The sequence below is a fragment of the Sinocyclocheilus anshuiensis genome, unplaced genomic scaffold, assembly GCF_001515605.1.
Source record: "Sinocyclocheilus anshuiensis isolate Anshui unplaced genomic scaffold, SAMN03320099.WGS_v1.1 scaffold313, whole genome shotgun sequence".
Taxonomy (NCBI): domain Eukaryota; kingdom Metazoa; phylum Chordata; class Actinopteri; order Cypriniformes; family Cyprinidae; genus Sinocyclocheilus; species Sinocyclocheilus anshuiensis.
In genome coordinates this window covers 757,326-776,198 of record NW_015536469.1, presented here as the reverse complement: position 1 = coordinate 776,198, position 18,873 = coordinate 757,326, and the positions used below count along the sequence as shown (strand labels likewise).

Sequence of the window (18,873 nt, the reverse complement as noted above, 5' to 3'; positions counted from 1 at the left end):
GTGGAAAATAATGTGTTTTTTGAACCTTAAACCGCATAAACATATTTCATTACACCAAATACACAAAATAATGTTCTTTTTAGCAACATCATATGACCCATTTAAAAATAAAGGTTCTTTTATTGTTCCATGAAGAACCTCTAACATCCATGGAACCACTAAAGGTTCTTTATAGCAGAAAAGGGTTCTTTAGATTATTATAATGATCTTCACACTAAGGAAAATGGTAGAACATTTCACTAAAAGGTTATTTTTGGCACCCACGATTGGTTCTTCTATGGAAACACTGCCAACCCCTCCTTTTGGAACCAACTTTTTTTAAAGGTAGCATAGGTGATTTTGTGGCTAGCAATAACAGGGTGCGCAGAGGTATGCAAATACATATGTTGATAGGCAGGAAGGACAGCCTATCGTAATCCTCGGATCAAAGAATATGATTGGATGAACATTTTATGGTCCTACGCCTTCCACAGACAATATAAATACATATAAATTTAGACCACTTAACTTAGTGATTGCTATTGGGTTGTGATGAGACTTTCAACCAGCATAACAAAAATGTTTTTGCACCCTGCCTTTAAGAGTGTATGATCGTTTTACCTGTAAATAACATTAGGAGATGTATTGCAGAATATTCACGCAACCCTTTTACATACAATAAAAGAATATAGTAAAACGTGCCTTTGCATCAAGGTCATGAGTGTTGTGACAACATGAGGGTGAGTAAATTGTTATAACTGTAATTCCTTTGAATAAAGGAAACGAAACGTTCTTTCTAAGCCTAACTTCCTTTTTCAAGTAGACATTCCCTGTTCAGAGACGAAAGCTCTCAACACATTAATAATGCAGAGAAATCGAGCTGTCATTGAAACAAAGGTGGCTCAGTGGTTGAGGTGAATGACTGATAAGCCGTGTTGCTGTGCCCTTGTGGTTTTGAACCTCCCTCTGGGGTTGTGATTAAAGATCTGGGCTGGTAACTGGAACATTTGTTGGTTTGAACCATGAGAGACCGCTTGTAAAACTAATTTTACTGTTAACCTAGCCAGTGATATTTTGCTTCATTATGGGGTTACAGGTGGCGCACACATTCAGCTAATTATACAGAATTGATTGTAGTGTCCAGTTGAAAGTAGGTCATCAGATATTAGGCAAATTGTGTGTCGTAAGGCTTTGACCCACTGGACTATAATTGATTATGCAGAAAACTATTAGCACTCCTCATTTACAATTGAATTAATAATAGAACATGACTGAAGAACTTTATATGACTGCTGTCAGGGCTTCAGTGCATCTCCCAACACAATCATAATGCACTGTTTTGACCTCTGTATGTAAGGTCCTGCACATAGCATCATGGAAGAGGGAGTCTAAATGTTTGGGTAGGTAGTGGGAAGGTAGTAAGAAAGTGTTCTCAGTAAACCGTGACAATAGTAAAAGCAAATAAACGAGGTGACATGCATATGTCATATATATGACATGAGTGACATGAGTGATATATATAAAATTCTTAATAATAAATCTGGTCAACTAGTGTAGTGAAATATTTAAACTACTGTTCAAAATTTTGGGGTCAGTAAGATTTATTTATTTTTTATGTTTTTGAGAGGAGTCTCTTATGCTTACAAAGGCTGCATTTATTTGATTAAAAATATAGTAAAAACAGTAATATTGTTAAATATTATAAAAAAATTTAAATAAGTGTTTTCTATTGTAATATATTTAAAAATGTAATTTATTTCTGTGATTTACAGCTGAATTTTCAACAGCCATTACTCCAGTCTTCAGTGTCTCATAATCTTTCAGAAATCATTGATTTGGTGCTTGAGAACATTTATTATTATTGTCAATGCTGCAAATATTTGTGCTGCTTAATATTTTTTATGGAAAGAGTGATATATTATTTTTTTCAGGATTCTTTGATGAATATAAAGTATAAAGTGTGTGTGTGTGTGTAATCACTACTCACTGCTGTGTGCATGCACTTGGATGGGTTAAATGCAGAGCACAAATACACCATACTTGTATACACGTCACGTCACTTTTTTGACGTGTGTGCTTGAATATAAGCTATTTTATGTGCACATGAACACCTGTTTCCTTGTTGTGGTGTTCTTATGATTTTTTTTTATTCGTACCTCTGAGCGAAACCATCCAGACACTGCAGTCCTTGCCGTTTTTCATCAGAAATGAGCACACTTCTCATTCATGCCTAGCCGGAGGGCCACACGACAGCTGCTGGTTATTTCAATGGCTGTCTCTAAATGAGATGCCTCTTCTTTCAGTTCTGCACAACACGCATTACATTCACCCTTTGCGGTATAAACTCCTCAATGAGATTTAGTGTGCTCGTAAAAGCGATGTGTGTGGGTGTTTCTGGCTCTGTAATTATGTTCAAACTCTCCAAGGAATCTGTCGAAAAGCCATTTTGGAAGCATTATCATTAAATATAGCTCACATCTTTGTGGTTATCAAGAAACACTTGTTAACCAAAAGACTGCCGCCAACATTTGCATGGTGGCTCCATCATGGGCTCCTCTCCATGGAGAATGACTCGGTTGCATCTCGATCAACAATACATCACAAATATAACGAGATAATGGAGGTAGACATGCTGGTAGGGAGGAAATATGAGGTCAGACTCCCAAACGTGACTCGGATCGGTTTCTTCCACATTAACCTTGCGGTAATTGAGTTCTAATAATCATAGGTGTACAGGCGAGTAAATTGGAACGAAGCGTTCCATTTCTCAAGGCGTTTCCAATGCTTTTTCCATCCCGACCCGCAGACGTCTCTCCCGCCACGCTTGGCTTGGAGGTTCATTTGCAGCTGGAGGGAAGGGGACGGGGTAAATAGAAGAAAAGCGCTCTTGCGTCTCCTCCCCGCCTGTTCTCAGATTCGCTCCCTCCTTCCAAACTCCATCCTGCTCCAGCTGTCTCCATCGCTGCCGTCTCTCCCGGGGGTGCAGGAAGTGCCGTCCCATCAGCCAATCGGAGCAGCTGGTTCGTGGTGGGGGAAAAATGGGGCGTTGTTGAAACAGCTGCCTCAGACAGGCATCTGAGGAGCCTGATTGCTCCCCAAACAAATGGTTTGTTCCCAGCATGCAACCAGATCCAAGTCCCTGTCCTGCCATGGACCGAGTGTTCATCGCCCAGTTTGGCTTCTTTCTTGAGTTTTATCAGTCTTGTGTAGCCAGAGTTTTGTCTTTCAACAAAGTCTTATGCACCTTACAGCTTATTCTGACCAAGAAATGCTAGCTTGGACAGGAAGAGATCGTCAGAGTGACCAAACACTGCCGTTTAACATCAGATTAAGGGCATCTAATTTGATGCTACTAATCTTCAGCTTCAGTTTAAGGGAATTTTAAGACCTGTAGGTTGTTTGTACTTGTTGCAAATGGACAAAATTCTTACGAAGTTGCATTTTTTCCTTGATTTGATTTGCTGCATTTATTTGACGAAGCATACAATAATAAAAACTGTAATACTGTGAAATATTACAATTTAAAATAACTACTTTCTATTTGAATATATTCTAAAATGTAATTTATTCCTGTGACGCAAAGCTGAATTTTCAGCATCATTACTCCAGTCTTTAGTGTCACTGATCCATCATAAATCATTCTAATTCAATATAAATCATTCTAATATTTGTGGAAACCACAATGAATAGAAAGTGTAGTACAGCTCTTATTTGAAATAGAAATATTTTTTAACATCATAAATGTCACTTTTGATCAAATTGATGCATCCTTGTGGAATAAAATGTATTTCTTTAAAAAAAAAAAAAATGGGGCTATGTTTGAAACAATATTGCCGGACACCTTTTTTGACAGAAGAGGCATTTTTGATTGCGCACAAGTCTTTTGTGGTTTGTACCTCTATTGTGATGATTATTGTATGAATCTAGGAACGAAGAGTGAAAAATGGCTGTTTTTTATAAACGATATGAAACCGGATGCACAACACTTCCGTAATATAATGCATTTCAAGTGAAACAGAATATATATGCTTTCTTTTTTTGTCACTATAATATGGTGTTTTTGTTTATAAGGTTGATTGGAATCCAAAATAAATAGCATAAAAGCTATTTCTTTAGAATTATAACAAGATACAGACTGGCCAATAACAAGAATTATCGATTTATATTGCAAAACCGCATGTGTGCAAAAACCCCTGTTGATCTTTGACAGAGTCTTACATTCTTAAAGTGGTCTTGCTTGTAGTCTCTCCCTTGAAATCCGATTTAATATTGACTCGAGAAGGCATTAAGACCATAGAGCCAGACAACGGAGCAGAATTGTACTATTACCACTGCATTAATAATGTAGGCACAAAGATAAACACCACTGTGAACGAAGAGCGAGGACGCTGGAGGGTCAGAATCCCGTTTCTTCCTCATCTTCTCTGGAGCGGCTCTGACCCTTGAGGTCCTCGCAGGCCACTAGATGCATCTCTCTCCCATCTCTTGGAGAGATTATCAAACTCTTAAGGGCCGCTCACTTTCCCGGCGTCTTGGTGAGATCTCATTCCATTTGAGAACAATCCAGAAGACTTCAAATAGAGAAAGGTAGCCTCAGCTGATGTTTCAAAATTGACATTATTTACTTCCTTAATAAATGTTCCAGGTGTTATTGTGTGCAATTCATCAGTTTAACCAATTCCCATTGGATGAAATGTGCCACCCTACTACATTTTGTCTGGTTGAATATCCTGCTTCACTCATGAATATGTCATGTTATGGATGTGTGGGAATATATATGCTTTTAATATTTTCAGTCTTTATTCTTCTCATACTGTGTAACAACATGGAATTCATGGTCCAATATAGTCATAAAATTTGGAATGTATTTGGTTGACTTTAAAAGAACAAAGTTGTGTGAATCTTAAATCAAAAAGTAGTAATTGTTTTCCACATCAGTTTTAAGTGGTTTTTTTTTGTGTGTGTTTTTGTCATTTTTATTATTATTTTTTTTTTATTATATTATTAATTATAATGTGTGTATTATATATATATTATATATATATATATATATATACATTTTATTTCATCTAATATTTATATTTTCATTTATTTCATCTAATATTTATATTTTCATTTATTTCATCTTTATTTCAAGCAACCAAAATGTTTTCTTTTTAACAATAGCCATCAACTTAAGTTTTTTTTTTTTGTGTGTTTTTGTCATTTTTATTATTATTTTTTTTTAATTATATTATTAATTATAATGTGTGTATTATATATATATTATATATATATATATATATACATTTTATTTCATCTAATATTTATATTTTCATTTATTTCATCGAATATTTATATTTTCATTTATTTCATCTTTATTTCAAGCAACCAAAATGTTTTCTTTTTAACAATAGCCATCAACTTTTCTCTCCTGCTGACCTGATAAATAAAATTATTTCGTTCTGAATATTCAGTTTCAAATGTAGATCCATCATGTTATGCAAGATTGCATGTGAAGTTTCATGTTGTTGTTTTTTTATAAATATAGAATTTTTTTACACTTTTTTTCACTAGATATATTACATTTAAAAGACCACAGATGCCCAAATTAAGATTAAATATATTTTGTTATTATACATTCTTGATTATGCATGAAATTAATGAAAAACAAACAGTTAATATTGTAGGATTAGACTAAAGCCCTGTTTGGATGGGACTAGTTTTCCCTCAGGAGGTCAGGTGCATGTGTGTTTCACAGAATTTGTATTTTTATTATTGTTTTTAATCCCTTCCGAATCTAACATGTCTGTTTTTTCACTCAGTCGTCCTCTGAGAAATCGAATCCATCTAGATAGGCCGATCGGTGATTATGGTATATTATTTATCCTTCTCCTCGTTTGTTTTGACCTTTTACACTATATTTCATTTTATAGATTTAAAACAAATTTCTGGGTAAAATAGTTGTTGGTGATTAAAGTGAATCAATAAGGAGCGCCTGATCACTTGTAGTAGCAGCGTGATCTGTATAATAAGTTACATTAGTCTTATTTCAATGGGTTTCATGATGCTCACATCAGACTCTAGTGCTTTTGAATGAGAGATGCGAACGTCAAGAGCAAAGCCATACCGTCATTGCAGTGTATGTTGAGCTGGTTTATCTGTTCTGTAAACTCGTTCTCCTCTATCGTCTCTGTTCGTGGCACGGAAAGTGAGAAACGCCTCTTGAAGTTCTTCATCTTATTCATGTCGCTGGACCAGAAGTCCTGTGGAGTATGCAAGAACAGTTTGAGTTAATGTGTTATTTACGAACATGAGAAGATGACATTTGTTTCATTGTGCTCTTAGATGAAAGCTGTCGTGATATTATTGGGCTCTCTTGTGTTTTTGTCTTTTAGAATCTAGTTAAAAAATCTGAGATTAAATGTTTACAACTTTTAGAGAGATTTGCCCCTGTTCTGGCATCGCTGGCGGCTTTTAGGCTACGCTCTGTCAGGGTGCCAGGTTTGGTGTTGGTTACAAAAAAACTTCAATATATCAAGACTGCAATCAGTCAGAGTCAGAGCTCTCAGTTTAAACTCAAATATTTCTCATGAAATTCTTCCTAGAACAAATGATCTGAGCTGCTCATTTCTAGAAAAGTCATTTTCTAGAACTATACCAGGGGTTGGCAACCTTTTTGACATGAAATGCCGTTTTTGGACATGAAATGCTCCCACCCCCTTTTTATATAATTATACAGTACATAATCATTTTTACATTTTCAGATAAAAATCTGTATTTGATTGTTATACAAAAAGTGCAGAATCCTAAACATTTCTGAAGCATTTTTCTATAAATTGTTTTTTAAACATTTCAAAATCCTAAAAGTTTATTTTAATGTTTAAATTAGACTTTGAATATCAGATTTACAGTGTGACTTTTTTAGGGAATTTGTCAATAATGATAATTACACACTATTTTGCTGAGTGTGTTTTTGTACTGGTACTTTGGCTGGTTTAGGCCTGTCATGGATAAATAAATTTGACAATAAAACCGCCAGTAGGTGGCAACAAGTCTATGACTTAATGAGTGATTAATTCAATCATTCTTTAAATGATTCATTCAAAACGGCTGATTCATTTAGAAATCAAGCAAGTGGGTGGCTGCGTCCAAAACCGCATACTCACTCAGTAGGTACTTAATTTCAAAAAGTACTTACTTATCGAGTGCTAAATTCGCCAAATTCATGCATTACGTCATTGGAAAGGTCACACGTGGTTAGCTCTTCGTCTGAGTACTCCGGTTCAAAAAGGTAGGGTAGGGCGAAAAACTCCTTCTCATTTTCTTCAAAAAACTTCAAAATCATCCGACATTGTTGTTTTACCTTTTTTTTGTAATTGGCATTTGACTTTCTTTGCACGTTCACTTTGTAAACACTGGGTCGGTACTTCCACCTACGTCACGCGTGACCTTTCCAACGTGACTACGCAATATGTGAAGTCCAGCTAGTGCAAGACGAGCATCTGTGGTTAAATAGTATATCAATTTTTCTTTTTTTACGAAAATGACCAAGGCAAGTAGGCACATTCGGATGCAACTTAAGTATACACACGTCCAAATCTCACAAGAATTAGTGCACCGCGCAGGTAATTCTTGCCTACTCTTTTATGAATACTAAGGATTCGTACATATTAGTTCGCCTACTGCTTTTTGCCTACTATATTGTAGGGAAGTATGTGGTTTCGGAGGCAGCGACTGCCTTTATGAATGAATCATTGACTCAAATGATTCGTTCAAAAACAGATTAATTCAGGAACGAAACACTGCAGTGTTTCTCTGAGACTCACAAATGTTCTGATCCAACTCTGGAACTACTTTCAGGATTTCAGAAAAAAAAACAGACATTATTGTGTCTAAAATTCACTCAATATTAACTTCTTGTTTGTTGAGCTGTTGTATAACATCAATCTCATTTGTGATCACGCTCCTGCGCTGATATTCGGAAAAAAAGACACTCTTGCTTGTGTGATATTACTAAAGTATATCATATTTTTTGCTTATATAACTTGAATTAGGCTATATTGTCATTTTAATTGCATTCTAATATGGTTAATCATGCAGTGAATGCTTTTGGACTCAAGATGTGTACGTGTGTGTGTGTGTGTGTGTTTTGTGCAAAATGAGTGACATACTCAATAATATCAGCTCACACATCGTTAAAACAACAATTATCATATACGATAAATATTACACATCCCTATGTCCAAGATCAGTGCTTTCTAAAGAGGCGCAAGACACCTTTATTATCATTTAAAAATGACCCGTATGAAAAATAATTACTATAATACTCTTCAAAAGTGTACATTATGTTATAAGGGATTTAATAGGTTTCTAATAATATTAAATTTCTCCACAGCTGAAGTTCAGCTCAGTCTCACTAGAGCTTATCAAAATCTCTCGCATTCTCTTCCTTTACCCTCCTGCGTTTCCAGGCAGAGTGGTTGCTAAGGGTTCCAGTGCTGTTCGTTTAATTCCGGGTGTGAGATTGTGCTGTGTGCTTTACTAATTATTTTGAAAGTGGGAGACTAGCCAGTACCCCCATGCCAATTAGCATCAGCTATACCCCCAAAATAGCTGCGTCTCAGAGCGACATTGTTTCTCAAATGACTCTGAAACAAAAAATAATAAAATAAATACTAATAGTGCTAAAAAACTTCCCTTTTCAGCTGTGGTGGTGGTTTTTTCCCCCCTCCTCTCAAACTTGTTTTCTGCCTCGCATTCTCACCCTCTCTTTGATTATAGTGTTGTTTGTTGTTATAGTTGTTTTTGCTAGGGATAATGATTTAGTCTTCCTGTCTTTGAATCATGACTCTCATAAGACAATAATTGCTCCATGCAGTCCAATCATAGGGCTGATGAAACACAGACCAGCGTCTGTCTGAATAATCTCATCATCTACATGTATTTATGGAATGTTACTAGTTCTAGCATGGAACAACGTTTATCGCAATCTTTTGTTTTGGTTGTGAACTAAACTCATTGGGTTTTTGAACAAATCTTTTACATTTTATATATATTTAGAATTTTACATAAATAAAATATCATTATACTGTATATACTGTGTGTGTGTGTATATATATATATATATATATATACATATATATATTCTAAACACTTTTAATTTGATCTATTTTGTTTACATTTATATATTAACAATAATTTAATATATGAATATTTTATATATTACAAATCTTTTAAAATATGTGTATACAGGTGCATCTCAATAAATTAGAATGTCATGGAAAAGTTCATTTATTTCAGTAATTCAACTCAAATTGTGAAACTCGTGTATTAAATAAATTTATTTAATACACGAGTTTCACAATTTGAGTTGAATTACTGAAATAAATGAACTTTTTCATGACATTCTAATTTATTGAGATGCACCTGTATATGCCTATAATTTACAGTATATATATTTACTTTTTCATAAATATATGGCTGTTAATTGAGGTAAATGAATGCTGTGTCATTGACTAGAAGGTTACATGCTAACCAGCAATTAATTTAACCTCATGTGTGCCACCAACAGGTCACTGAATGAGTCTTTTTGGAAGAAAAATCAAGCTATTAGTGTCACTGAGATGAGTCTAAAACTGTCAGATTAAAAGGGCAGAATATTAACATGATTTTTAAAGATCTCAGTATCTTATGGTTTCCTAGCATTAATCACACACAGTGGAAATATTTTATTGATATTCTCTCTCGCTTCCGTATTCACTCTGATTGAATCCAAAATCTCTTCCAAGTGTAATTACGTCCTGAACTCCAGGGACCCTCCAAAGATGTGAGGGTGTCTTAAGCAGATGTTAACCAAATCATCCGGAGAGGTGACCTTATATTCTCTGTCAAACTTTCTGTGGTGGATGGTTTTTCCTTCTGTAATTTATTCTAATTCTTATTCCAAAGGAGAATTTCATCTCTGTAATGCTATTGCTGATAAAACTGAGTTTGCATTTGTCTGACTTTACTAATGTGCTGCCAACTTACTGACTCCCAAAGATGCCTCATGTGCTTCAACTAATTTACAGCCTTCTCGTCTCATTCGACCGACCCCGTCCATCATCCACCGCCTCGCTGCCTTTTGCATTTCGTGCGTCAGTTCCGCAGGGATCGCGGTGACTCAAAATAGAGCCACCTATCCTCCACCGCGATGCCATCTCCTCCAGACGCGTCTGAAGAAGCTGAAGGGACTCTCAGTGTGACTCTTTCGGCACTCTGTACTCACTACGCTCCACGGGGACGTGACTTCTCTTTGACAGGGAATCTATTAATAAGGTGCTTTTGGTTTGGTCGGTGGGCTGGTGGCATATGGAGGCTGACGGACTCTGTTCCTGGAGTGGGCCGCTTTCTGTTGAGACGCCGCAGACCCCAGAGGGGTTTACAGGAGCTGCACATGCTAAAGTCATTGTGGAATAAGTAATGATGGAGAGCCGTGCAGCAGCCAGACACACTGTATTTGTCAAGGGTTTAGGGTTTGTTGGATATATTTAAAACAATGGTGTCAGCTTACTGTAGTTCAAGTCAAGTATTACTATTACTTTTGTTGCTTATAACAATAACTTAAATTAACAATTAACCATCTTGCACTTTGATCTGGCCCTAATTCATGAGAAATACTTTAAATAATAATAATAAAAAAATGAATGAATGAAATTAAAAATGAGAGATGGTGAAGCTGCTAGGCAGTTTTCAGTCTGGAATGTTGCTAGGGTGTTCTGAGTCTTGTTTAGCCTGTTGCTATGTGGTTGCTCAGATGATCAGAGTCTGGAATGTTGCTATGCAGTTGCTAGGCTGTTTTAAGTGCTGTTTAGAATGTTGCTATGGCGTTTCTAAGGTGTTTTGAGTCTTGTTGAGAATTTTGCTAAGTTGTTTTGAGCCTGGAATGTTACTGTGCAGTTGCTAGGATCTTCTGGGTCTTGTTTACATGTTGCTATGCAGTCGCTAGGGTGTTCTGAATATAGTTTAACATGTTGCTATGTGGTTGCTAGGGTGCTCTGAGTCTGGAATGTTGCTGGGCTGTTTTGAGTGTTGTTTAGAATGTTGCTATGCAGTTAATATTGTGTTCTGAGCCTTGTTTAGAATAGTGTTTTGAGTCTGGTTAAGACTGTTGCTATGCAGTTTCTAGGCTGTTCTGAGTCTTGTGTAACATGTTGCTATACTAGGGTGTTCTGAGTGTAGTTTAGAATTTTGCTATGCAGTTGCTAGGGTGTTTTGAGTGTGCTATGTGGTTGCTATTTTTCTGAGTGTAGTTTAGAATGTAGGCCTGCAGCACACTAGATTGTTGCTATGCAGTTGGGAGGGTGTTCTGAATCTCGTTTAGAATGTTGCTACACGGTTGCTAGGATGTGCTGAGTGGTTGCTAAGTGTTTAGGTGCTTGTAATAGCCAAAGTCAAGTTTAATAGCTAGTTTTTAAATGCAGTGATGGTCTGTTACTGGCACTAGCTGGTTAAGCTGCTTGTTGCTTTATGTAAACCAGTGTGATCTGCCAGAACTAGCATGATTTGGTACACCAAACATCTTATAGCGGTAAACAGCAGTATGTTAAAGCTGGTTACATCTCACAGCTTCTGTAACAGCACTCAAGATGTTTGATGTGTGGATTTCATGTTCATGTAATCATCTGTAATGGCATTCATTAACGTTTCATCTAGATGTCATATAAACCAGCAGATTATGATTGCTGGGCTCAAATTGCTCATAATCTGCTAGAGTAACAGTCAGTCAGCTGTTTTGTTCTGTGGCTGAAGCTTTTAATTGGTGATATGGATGTGGGCTCAATACCATTGTCAGAATTAAAACACAATTAACATGATTGTCCATTCATTTTCACCAGACTGATTTTACTAAAGTCAGGCCAGCAGTATAGAAAAAATGTGTGGTAAATGTTTTCAAAAGCTCCCATTATAATCTATTGTATTATCTGTATTATTTAATTTTCTGGTAGGTGGTGCATTTATATTTATAATTTAGTAGTTTAGTAGTATAATTATAGTATACAGTATGTGTTTCATTTAGAGGTGTGTGATATTTATTGTCTATGATAATACCATAATTATTTAACAATGTGCAAGCTGACATTATCAAGTCTTTGAGTATATGCAAAAAAAAATGTGTTGAGAGTCCAAAAGCATTTACTGCGTGATGAAGCCTATTAGAACATAGTTAATGCCCCTATTGTTTTTATAAGATATGATATAGTTAAGTAATCACGCAAGTAAGAGTGGCGTATTGCCGAATATCAGCGCATGCGCAAGATCACAAATGTCGTATTGATTTTAAACAACAGTTCAACAAATAAGTTTATTGAGTGAGTTGCACTTTAGACACAATATTGTATGTTTTTCTGTTTCGAAAATAGTTCCAAACAAGTTTCAGATCTGAACATTGGTGCATCTCAGAGAAACACTGCTGTGTTTCGTTCCTGAATCAATCCATTTTGAATTAATCATTTGAGTCAGTGATTCAATGATCCATTCATAAAGACCTCACTTGCTTCATTTCTAAATGAATCAGCCATTTTGAACGAATCATTTGAATAAATGATTCAATGAATCACTCATTAAGACAGGGACTTGCCGCCACCTACTGGCAGTTTTAGTGTCATATTTATCTGTCCATGACAGGCCTATAAACCAGCCAAAGTAACAGTATAAAAACACACTCCGCAAAATATTGTTTAATTATAGTTATAAAAAAAATCAAAAACATTTTTGTCAATATTGCACACCCTAGTTTCATTATATATAATTTTGATTTTATTCTCTTTACCTTGTGTTAATTTTAAGCTTTAGATGCCTTAATAAATCCTTGGAGCAGGGAATACTTTTCTCAAAAGTTTCTTATTTTCTCTAATTATTAATTCCGTATGTGTATGTGACCTGAAGGCCTCTGGTGAATGAAATTAGTAAATTCCATGTGCACTCTTCAGTTTTTAACCACATTATTATTAATGAAAGTAGTATGAAATGCATTCATTATTATAATATAAGCTTCAGAAGGGCATGTTGTCCCATGTCACCCATGTTGTGGGTGACGTTTTGTCTAATCTGACCCTCGAGTTAGAATTATAATGACACGTATAATATCAGAATCACACTCTATTGTCTTTTTAATCGCATTGTTCGCCCCTCCTCTCCTTCAGGTTGTTCAGTTACTCAATACATAATTTTCCCTCTATCGTGTCGATCTCTGCTTACATTCTCTGAATGAGTCAATGGTGGTCTTAATTTAGCTCTGCACTGATAGCAAAGCAGAACACTGCAGTCTGATCTGTATTGACCTCTGAATGAGTCTGTGGATGAACCAGTGAGGCACAGCTGTGTCCGCAAACCCTCCACCAAAAATCCCCTGCTGTCCTTTACTATCCCTCCCCATCTCCCGCCAGACGCCAAGATTAAAGATCACATTAACATTGGTGAGATGTGCAAAGGCACCGAATGTTTAACCTCTCTGTCTGTGTGCACTTGTTGTTTGCCACAAAACAAAGCACAAAAGGCAGGTAAAAGTAGACTTTTACATTTCCTATAGAAAATGTGAGTGCAAAATTCACCACCATGTAGGGTGTGCGGTATTTATTGTCTATAGTATCATGATCGATAACATCCAAAAACATTCACTGTGTAATTTGTTATGAAACCAAAAAATATCCCTGTATGGTTTTTGTTTTTTATATTTATAAGATATATTATAGTTAAGCAATATCACACAAGCAAGAGTGACATTTTCCCAAATATTAGAGCGCGAGTATGATAACCCTAATTTCAAAAATTAATATATAAAATAACAGTTCAAAAAATAAGAAGCTAATATTGAGCGAGTTACATTTTAGACTCAACATTGTCTGATTTTTCTGTTTCGCCAACAAAAATTGTTCCAAATAAAGTTGGAGCAGAACTTTTGTGCATCTCAGAGCAACACTGCGGTCTTTCATTTCAAATTAATCTGTTTTTGAAGAAATTATATCAGTCAATGATTCAATAATCCATTCATAAAGAGAGCCACTTGCTTCCTTTCTAAATGAATCAGCCATTTTGAATGAATCATTTGAATTAATGATTCAATTAATCACATTTTCCAGAACAGAGCTGCGCCTTTACAGCTCGGACCTGCTAAAAACATCTGTTTTGGTTCTGATGAGGGAAGTCGTGGCCTAATGGTTAGAGAGTCGGACTCGTAACCCAAAGGTTGCGGGTTCGAGTCTCGTACCTGCAGGGATTGTAGGTGGGGGGAGTGAATGTACAGCGCTCTCTTCCACCTTCAATACCACGACTGAGGTGCCCTTGAGCAAGGCACCGAACCCCCAACTGCTCCCCGGGCGCCGCAGCATAAATGGCTGCCCACTGCTCCAGGTGTGTGTTCACGGTGTGTGTGTTCACTGCTGTGTGTGTGCACTTTGGATGGGTTAAATGCAGAGCACTAATTCCGAGTATGGGTCACCATACTTGGCCACGTGTCACGTCACTTTCGCTTTTTTCACTTTCACTTTATTAATCACTCATCAAGGGACTAGGCTGCCATCTACTGGCCGTTTTAGTGTCATATTTATTTATCAATGGCGGGCCTAAACCAGTCAAGGTACCAGCATAAAAACACACTCAGCAAAATATTAATTATCATTATCGAAAATTGTCAATATCGCACACCCCTTCCACCATGATGCTGGAGTGTTGCTCTGTGGTTGCTAGAAGCATTTTGAGTCTTTTTAAAGGGACAGTTCACCAAAAAAAATGAAAATTGTCATCATTTACTCACCCTCAAGTTATTTAAAAGATGTTTGAATTTCTTTCAGCTGTTGAACACAAAGAAAGATATTTTGAAGAATGCTGGTAACCAAACAGTTGATGGTAGCCTCTGACTTTTAATGTGTGGGCAAAATACTATGGAAGTCAACGGCTATAGTTTGGTTACCAACATTTTTCAAGATGTCGTCTTTTGTGTTCAGCAGAAGAAAGAAACTCATACAGGTCAATTTTGGGTGAACTATATTTTAAAATGTTGCTATGTGGTAGAATGGTTGATACGTGTGTGTGTGTGTGTTTTTGTGTGTGTGTATATACAGTATATATATATATATATATATATACAGTATATATTTATTTTCCTTGGATGAACTATGCCTTTAAGCGTCTGTGATATTCTGGTCTCTGAATTTTTTTTTTCCGTCCGTCAAAGTTTAATATTCAGGCTTGAGCAATAGTAATAAAATTCCCTTTATAAAAGAGTGCACAATTAGATCCACCTTTTTCTCTCCGCTTTCACTCTTTCTTTCCAAAGCGGCTTAATTGCTCTTTGCCAGGAATGCATTCCAAATCAGGATGCGCCCCATTTGTCTTCTTTACAGACTACACACTGGCACATTGTGCGCCCAGCCAAAAGGCAAATATCCATGCAGGTCTCATTCACAGCCCTGCATACAGAGCAAAAAGTGCAACCAGAACCCCTGCATGGCAAATCGCACCGAAAAACAAACCCTAATTTAGTTTTCCACAGACACTGTAGACTGGACACTCCGTGGGGTACGGCGGTTTTGATTGGGAACACGACTTCCCACATGAAAAGATGTGAGAAAATAATGAGAAGATTCTGATCTCTCTGACAGAGTTTGGCCGCCCCGTTCTGGCTCGCCATCATCAAATGGCATCTGCTCTCGTTCTTGTGCCAGATCAACTTGGCCCTCGGCTCTGAGCGGAAAAACCCATCATTTGGCAGTGGGACACCCTTGATGGTGCAACAGTGATGTCTCAAGCTGCTTTCTCTACGGTTACGTGTCAGAATAATTCGCCTTTTTCTGTGTTTGTCCAAACTAGAGAGAAAACATAAAGGTGTTTTTGACTCATCTGTTTATTAGATTCCCACTCATGGCCACAAGAGACAGTCGGATGGCGTTTGATTCCAGGTTTGACCCCTTTTTGTTTCCCCAAAGAATCATCCAGCCGCAAGGTCATCGTCATGTGGCTATTGTTCAAAGAATGGAGCTCAAATCTAGTTAAAAGTCTGGTTTTTGAATGTGTTATGAAACTTTTCAGGCATTCACACACCCTGCAGAGATTGTTTGCGACATTAAAAACAATGTTTTTTCTCCCATCTGGCTTTGCTGCTGCAATTACAATACTGGAATTACTGCACAGATGTCCGTCCACCAAGTCCATTTATTGAACAATGAGAAAACAACATGACATTTGCCTCTGGCGAACACGGCTAAGCCCTCAAGCGGAGCCGCGTCAGTGCATTGTGGAGGCTGAGTACTGACGTACAGAGAGAGAAATCATTTCACCTACACTTTAATTGATACTTAGGCACCCATGGGTTGGCTTCATTCAATACCGCGGCTGCTCAAACGCTCGTTTTTGTCCAGGGAGAGAGCATGCAGAGAGGCTACGAGGAGATCTCGGTGGTGCTGAATAGTATTGTGATTTGATTTGAAGGTGAAAAAGGATATCCTCGTCTCATGCACAATGAAATGACAGCTTGTTGCTTGTAATTGTACAGAGGAAATGTCACTGGTAATCAACAGTAGCGCTTAAGTTTTCAGCCTTTTGTGAAATACCAGGGGCTTGATTTGGAAAATGATGTATATGTTAGGATATGCATATTAAGATATTTCCTCCTCAGATTTCTTCCTCTGTTTCATTGTTATTGTTGACTTTGGCTTGTTTACTGGGTTTGTAAGGCACTTTCCCCACAAATATAGAGAAATTTGTTTGCAAATTTGCAAAATGTTTATTATTTTAATGTACTCTAATTTGACGTCTTTATCTGCTACCTGTTTGTCTCAATTTTTGCTCCTTGTGTGTGTGTTTTTAAACATATTCAAATATTTATTTTGTGTTAATTCTGGTGGTTGTGTCTTACGTCTTACATTGTTTTCTTTAAATCTGCAAATAAATAAATAAATAATAATAATAGAGAAACTTTTTACATTTTGATGCACAATATATGAAGAGTTAATTTGCAAAAACCGATAACCGATAATTTTTTTCAGAAATCACGTTTTTTTTTTATTGCGCATTCCAAGTAATATCAATCAAACTGAAGTTGGGTTGTTTTGATTAAGTAATAATAACTTAAACAAATACAGGTAATTTACAAAATAAAAGTTAATTGAAGGTATGTTTTTTTTTACATGTTAAAAGTTTGTTTTATAGCAAAAGCAGATAACTCCAACAGTCGTTTTTTTTTTGGCAAAAGCAGATAACTCCACATTTCATGTTTTAGAGTTTAAAAAAACACTCGTTTAATCTTTGTAATCTCCTCAGATGACAATGTAGATGCCTGACAAATGTTGTTGTTGTTGTGATCATAAACTGTATGGATGTGATTACACGCAATACACGGAGCTTTTCCCTCACCATTGTAACGCGCTGCTTTTGCAGCTTTTATTTTCCTTCTTCACCCTGAAGAAGATATCTCAAGTTCATCAAGTTCATCGAAATTATCCATCCTCGATCACTTTTAGTCAGCTCTGACGAAACAGCTAGCACGTCTTTTCAAAGTGAAAGTAGCCTTGTCAGTGTCACCTGACCTGAATACAGTGCGCTGATTCGCTAAAATGGACTTATCGGCTTCTGTTCAAAAACAACAAGGGCGCTTGTCGGCTTCTGAAGTAAAACGTGAACTCGCGATGCCTTGAAAGTGGACAAAACCAGCTTTTTTGACAAAACGTGTTTAGGGTTCAGATCGTACTATATGTGGAAAATAATGCACGACAATCAGCTCTTTTTTTTTTTAAGTGGCGTTTATTGGTTTTTGCAAATGAACTCTTCATATCTTACATATATTGATTATTTGGTGAAAAATGTTTTTTTTAGTTTATTTAAATTCTTAGTTTAATTTAATTGTGTATTGGCTGATACAGAATATTTAAATTTGCATGCTCATTTCTGAAGATTATTGCATTTTTAGATTTACCTTTAGATTTACCGTTACTAGCGCTCACTTTAATTTAATCTTAAATGAAGCAAACAATTCAGTAACAATAATAGTTTAATAATAAAATAAACAATATTATAAAAATATTATAATGTTATGATTTCTAAATTCACTTGTAAATAAAAAAGAATTTTATTTATTTATTTATTTATTTATTTATTTTGCACAAAATAGTATTGAATTTTAATATCAGGGATTTATTGGTTAACAGCCATAACATCACAATATTAATAGCTTATCATTATCAGCCAGCATTCTGATATCAGTAATACCTAATTTATTTATTTTTTCTTCTTCTTTCTTTAAAATAACATTCACTGATGAATTGTGCACTTTAAAACCAGATTTTTTTTATGAAGAAAGTAGGATAATTTTTAATGTCATGTGGGATCAATATCAAATAGAAAGAAAAAGAATGTGATTCACGCGTTTGAAATATTTTGTGTTAAGATTTGCACTGAACATATTGCAGCTTTTCGAGAAAGCAACTCATCCAGAAACAATTATCATATTTTGTACGAACCCTTGACTCTCTCAATATGTGTCTGTCAAAAGATGACCTAGATCCTGTCAGACGCCCAGGGGATCGACTGAGTCATTCATCTGGAAGTGCACTCCTGTAATGTCGTCTCAGGAGGAATAAAGGTGCTAGTCTAGTAAGAGGAAAAATCCAGGAATCCGGTGTTCATTGCGTCCAGAGTTGCTTGCATTGGCTTTCATTCTCCTATACTGTTGCAACGATTTGTTGAGACATTGGTGATAAAAGTCCTAAAACCATTTGGGCCTGAAATTGCGGGGCTGTTTTTAAAGCTGATAATAAAAAGCAACAGATAACGACACGTTTTACCTCCAGATTTGCCAATATTCTGTATAAAATGAGTGAAAACAATGGCAGTTTGGAGCAGCCGAGTAATTTAGCATGGCGGTTGTTTGAATTAAAT

The 18,873-nt window shown here is 36.2% G+C and overlaps 1 protein-coding gene across 2 annotated transcripts in view; it reads right to left on the bottom strand.

Annotated features, from left to right (window-relative positions):
* The window catches only part of LOC107698687 (cyclin-dependent kinase 18-like), a 112,573-nt gene that overhangs the window by 39,335 nt on the left and 54,365 nt on the right, over positions 1 to 18,873 (bottom strand). For both annotated transcript variants that reach the window (XM_016499879.1, XM_016499815.1), the window contains exon 2: positions 6,089 to 6,224. In XM_016499879.1, the coding sequence (XP_016355365.1) occupies positions 6,089 to 6,206 (118 nt within the window). In that variant the 5' untranslated portion in view covers positions 6,207 to 6,224. The remainder of the gene's footprint in view (positions 1 to 6,088; positions 6,225 to 18,873) is intronic.